Here is a 4,996-nt window from a genome sequence, read left to right as displayed (position 1 = left end):
CATGCTCAAACGTACTCGCACTACAAGGGTACACACACCATGAAATACCTGATCGGGATTACTCCACAAGGTGCAGTTTCATTCATTTCTAAGGGGTGGGGGGGCCGTGCATTAGATAAACACATCACAGAGCAATGTGGCATACTTAACAAGCTGTTACCAGGGGATGTAGTTTTGGCTGACAGAGGCTTTGACATCAGAGATGCGGTGGGAATGATGTGTGCGGAGGTTAAGATCCCAGCATTTACAAGGGGCTTCTGTCAACTAGATGCCAAGGACATTGAAAATACACGAGCCATTGCACACCTGAGAATCCATGTCGAGCGAGTAATTGGCAGTTTGCGCAACAAGTTCAAAATGCTACATACCACCATGCCAATCGTTCTCTTCTTCCATGTGAGGGTGAAGACGTTACCTTTCTTGATAAAATTGTGCGTGTGTGTTGCGTTTTGGTTAGGGTTTGGTTAACATGTGCCCCAGTGTGGTAGTGAAACCAGACACACATGAGACTTGTTCTTGTTAATTAATATTTGTGAAAACTCTCAGTATGTCTCTGAAGACATAGTACTAGGAAAACCTTTTTTTTATGTGTAATTGTATGAACACACTGACATTACGTTATGTAACCATTTCTGTATCTGTACACTATAATCGACAGTTTATCATCGCTTTGAACTCTTTGTTTCACTAAAATGATGTTATAATAAAAGCCAGATAACGACAAATAACTGCATTTGACTCTTTATTTTACACTTTGACAATTGTTACATGGTAAGTGCTGCAGTGTTGAAATCAAGTTATACATATTTCAATGCACTTCTGACAAAAAAACTAGACACCAGAAAGAAAAACGTTGTGACCACTCGGGGCTGCATTTCGCATGGAGAAATGTTTTCCTACTAGTTCAGGAAGGCACACCTTCTGAAAGAACTCCTGAGCTTTCTTTAAACGCGATTCCCAGAAGTGCACATCAGGGAAGATGCGTACAACTGCCATGTCTTTTTGTGTCCATACCACGAGGTCACAGTGCTTTGCGTTGGCCACAAAGACCTGTGTTTGCACTTGTGAGTAAAAGTGGTGTGTCTTCTTCAAGTTAAGTCCATTTGCTGTCAACTCGAGGCAGAAGTCTTTGTCATGCGCATCCAATCCTTGCTGAAAGCTGTCAGATTTAAATGCTGTATTTAAATGGACATTTAATTTCCAGGCAGCCCTTCCCACAACATTCACACGTGACATTGTGACACGCTGACATTTTCTGGGTGTAGGCGTGTCGAGCGTCCTGTTCATGCTCCAGTCCCCAAGTTGTTTGCACATTATAGACAGAGTTAACAGGGTAGCAAACACGATTAACCACAGTAATGGCGGGTTTTTCTACAGTGGTGGCAAACACAGCGTGCATCATTGAAGCTGTGATTCTCCCAGCACGCCAAACATACCATTCTGGGCTCTTGTGTTGTAGTCTTGTGCGTACCTCAATAGCTTCTGCCTGTTCTTCAGTAACTTTTGCTGCATTTACGTACTTTACACAGTGCAGTTGTAGCTCGGTAAGGCCAAGGGACTGTGCACCTGTGTTGTGCAAACACGCCAGAGACCGTGGTAATGTGGATGACTGTACAGTGTGTGATGTGTAGTATTTCTCCAATCCAGACAAACACACTGCTTTATTGTGTTTTTGAAGTGTGTCTAACACTGGTGACAACTCCTCAAACGTAGCAGAAGGAATCTTTCTTTTTGAAGGACGGCTTCTTCTGCCTTTCACCACAGACGGTCCGTTTATATTTTCATCAAGAGTCTTTTTTTGTACTGCTGAAGATGTAAAGTCAATGTTATGACCAACCTCTGGCTGTATCTTGGTTGTGTTCCCCAGCAAAACCCAGTACGCTGGTTCATCTGTGACTGTCTTTGTGCCACGCATCCTCACTGTTGCCTCCACTTTAAACAGAAGTGCAGCGACATGGGTGCAGGTCTCAGCAACTCCGGCCATACAGGTGCAGTGTGCGGCTTCGATCTTTCCCGTGGTGCTTACAATTACCCATGGTCGTAATGCAGGTTCATTCAATCTTTGGGAGTGCAGTACCTGTAACATACAAGGACAAGGTTGATGTAAAGACAATAAATGAAATGAGACAGGGAGGACACAAATTGGCGTTAATAATTTGCCCGATTATCAATGTGTTAATTTGCATCTACTTTACAAGTTCAATGATAAATGTATAACATTAATTATGGTGGGGGGTGGACGATGGCTATTTCACTCGATGCACTCCAGCTGACTTACCTTGGTATGAATGACGATGTACTCAGAGTTTGGCGGCTTGAAAATAGCCAAATCTTGCACCCAGCCATTTGTAACTTGGATGTGCGCCTCCAGTGACTTGTAATTACGAAACTGGTTCGCAGTGTAAGTGCTTACTCCACAAACAAGATACGTGAAGATATTGGGGTAGGACAGTGGCGGTAAGTCGTCTGGGTCTTTTGTACTGTGGGGATTAGGTGCAAACTGCAAAGCGATATGTTAATTTCCAATTGCTATATTTCACAAACAGCAGGTATTCACTCATTTCCCATTCTAATAGTAACAACATTTGATAACTTGAATGCCATCCTCGAATAATCAAATCATGCTATTGCCATACTACAACTATGTCATACTATATTAAAATCACATTTGCATTTGAAGAAATAAGGAAACTTCCTTTCCAGGCACAATGCAAATTAGCAGAAGTCCTTTGGAATCAGTTTTACAATTAAGTTAAAAAAAAACGTTTATTAATGGTTACCAAAGAAAACCACAAGTGCCATTTTTCATCCAAGATAGTTTCTGACAAGTTGTGCAAATTTCAAAGTTATAAAACCTGTGATAGCATTCAAGGGAAGAGTCAAAACCCGCCAAGGTCATGGGATTCATCCTCTGGAAACGGCTACTGTCAAAATGTATTAACATCTAGCAATTTTTAGGCTAAATATTTCAGTCTGTACAAGGAACAAGCCAACATGCTTGTATGGCAAAAAAACAAAAAAAACAATAGTTATACGACTTTATTGCGAGTACTCTTTCTGGTGTTTTATTTTAATTTCCATAGCTATAGTTGGATCTCAAAGTCTGGACAAAAACTTAAATGCACTGGTTGCTTTTTACCCGACAGTCCAGTCACGCAGCATTCTGTGTCTAATAAAGGTATAGGACTTTCTCGACATCAACTTAAATAGAGGTTGCTAGAGCAATCTGCACGGACTGACAAGCAGAAATGCATCTTTGAGTTCATGTCCTCTCTGGATGCTTCCCATTTATCTTGTCTGTCAAGTAGAGAGGACATGATAATGAAAGATGAACACTCCAGTGAATGGCTCCCTCTGCCAGCCTACCATACAATGCCAAATAATGGAAACTCTGCTCAATGACCAGAAGTCTGCTAGATCTTGGAACCTTAGGACAAGTGGAGCGCTCACTCAGTTGATATCAGTTAACACAGTACTTATTTATAGCAATGGGGTTTAGGTAAAAGAAAACGTTGCAGAACAAGACACCAAAAAATAAATAAAACCCAATATTGTCTTAATTTTGTGAAAACTAAGAACATTAAGGGGCGCATGCTTCTTCAGATTTGGAGTTATTAATTTGCATGTCTCCAGTTTAAATGTGTTACATTTGTACAGTACAGGGCCACTTACACTGACCAGCAAACACTTAAATGCACAGCTACCTCCCTCTGCTGGAGGATGGTAAAACTGCAAACTCTACTTGAACTCCCCAAATAATAAAAATCCAACAAATATCAAAACACTGACAGCAGACACCACTTCCATGTTAAGACTCTCAGTAAAACGAGGAAGATTATTTAAAAGTTGCAAAGTTTGTGTTTTAAGTGTCCAATTTTTATTAAAGAGGTTACTGGTTTCATCTAGTTTTCATTTAAGGTAGATATAACTACTGAATTTGCATGAACCCTTAAAAGCCTGAACCATGAAGTAATTGCCAGAATTGCATTTTTTTTTTTTTTTTTTAAATTGAGAAACTTTAGTGTTTGTGGAAGCTTCTGGCAATTATAAGTATACATACTTTCGCTGCATGGCATGTTCGCGCAATTACTCAAGACTGTTTTAAAAATAAATATATATTTCTAACTTAAAAATCTCAAGAACGCAAGCATGATAAACATGTCATTACAGGGCTAACTTGATGGTTTTACTTCTTGTAAAACAGATTGCATAAAGACCACAAATCAGTGGGCAAAGAACAAATATTAAGCTCAAGTTTTAGGAAGTTTGTAAGGCAATGCAATTTTACAGCCATTTACATATTTCTCTAAACAAGTAGACATCTAAAACTACTTTGTGTGTACCCCTCTGTATGCATGGTAAGTGTACATGTAGACAAACTTGCTCCATGCTTTTGCAAGCATGTCTGGAGTTAATGCAGCTGCTCCTGGTATACAACCTACTGGCAACTGCGTGAAACACATGAAACCCCTTTTTCTGACAGTGTGTGTAGCGATCATTACCGAAGGACCCCTGTGGGATTAAATCACTTTGAAATTGGTACACCCTATAGTTAAGACGTGCCATGAAGCAAAAACTCATTTTGAAAGTAAGCTCAAACTAACAATGAATTACATATTTGAAGAAAAACTTGAACAAAGGAGTCATTTAAGTATTTATTCATAAAGTATTGTATTTACATTATACAGAGTAAATATTTCCTTAGATATATGACTTCACTGCCGTATTTCATATGGGTCCAGATTTGCGATGCACACTTTTTTTTCAAGTACCGCTGCTTCACCTCTGGACGCAATCGGTCTCTATACCATCCGTTTTCTTTTGAGCTGCTTTTAAGCATGTTTCTTGTCGCCGTCGTTCCAACACAGTGAGTTTGTTTTGATTCGTAGACCCCGCGCCGCGCTCCCACAATGCATTGCGGCGTGACGTCAACTCCAAAGCCCATGTCATCGTCCCAGAATGCATTGTGTGCAAAAAAAACATGGCCGCTCTCACG

General features: G+C 40.2%; 1 protein-coding gene across 1 annotated transcript; it reads right to left on the bottom strand.

Moving 5' to 3' along the window:
* Positions 1–729: 729 nt before the first annotated feature.
* On the bottom strand, positions 730–2,604 carry LOC120718308. The gene is made up of 3 exons (XM_040006792.1): positions 2,594–2,604; positions 2,279–2,480; positions 730–2,077 (listed from the first exon to the last, which is right to left on the bottom strand). The coding sequence occupies exons 1-3, from the start codon at positions 2,602–2,604 to the stop codon at positions 1,169–1,171; spliced, it is 1,122 nt and encodes a 373-aa protein (XP_039862726.1). The 3' UTR covers positions 730–1,168.
* Between the last annotated feature and the right edge of the window lie 2,392 nt (positions 2,605–4,996).

This window comes from Simochromis diagramma, unplaced genomic scaffold, assembly GCF_900408965.1.
Source record: "Simochromis diagramma unplaced genomic scaffold, fSimDia1.1 OVJJ01000514.1, whole genome shotgun sequence".
Lineage (NCBI taxonomy): Eukaryota > Metazoa > Chordata > Actinopteri > Cichliformes > Cichlidae > Simochromis > Simochromis diagramma.
Note: the sequence above shows the minus strand (reverse complement) of the source record. Positions and strands in the feature narration are given on the sequence as shown.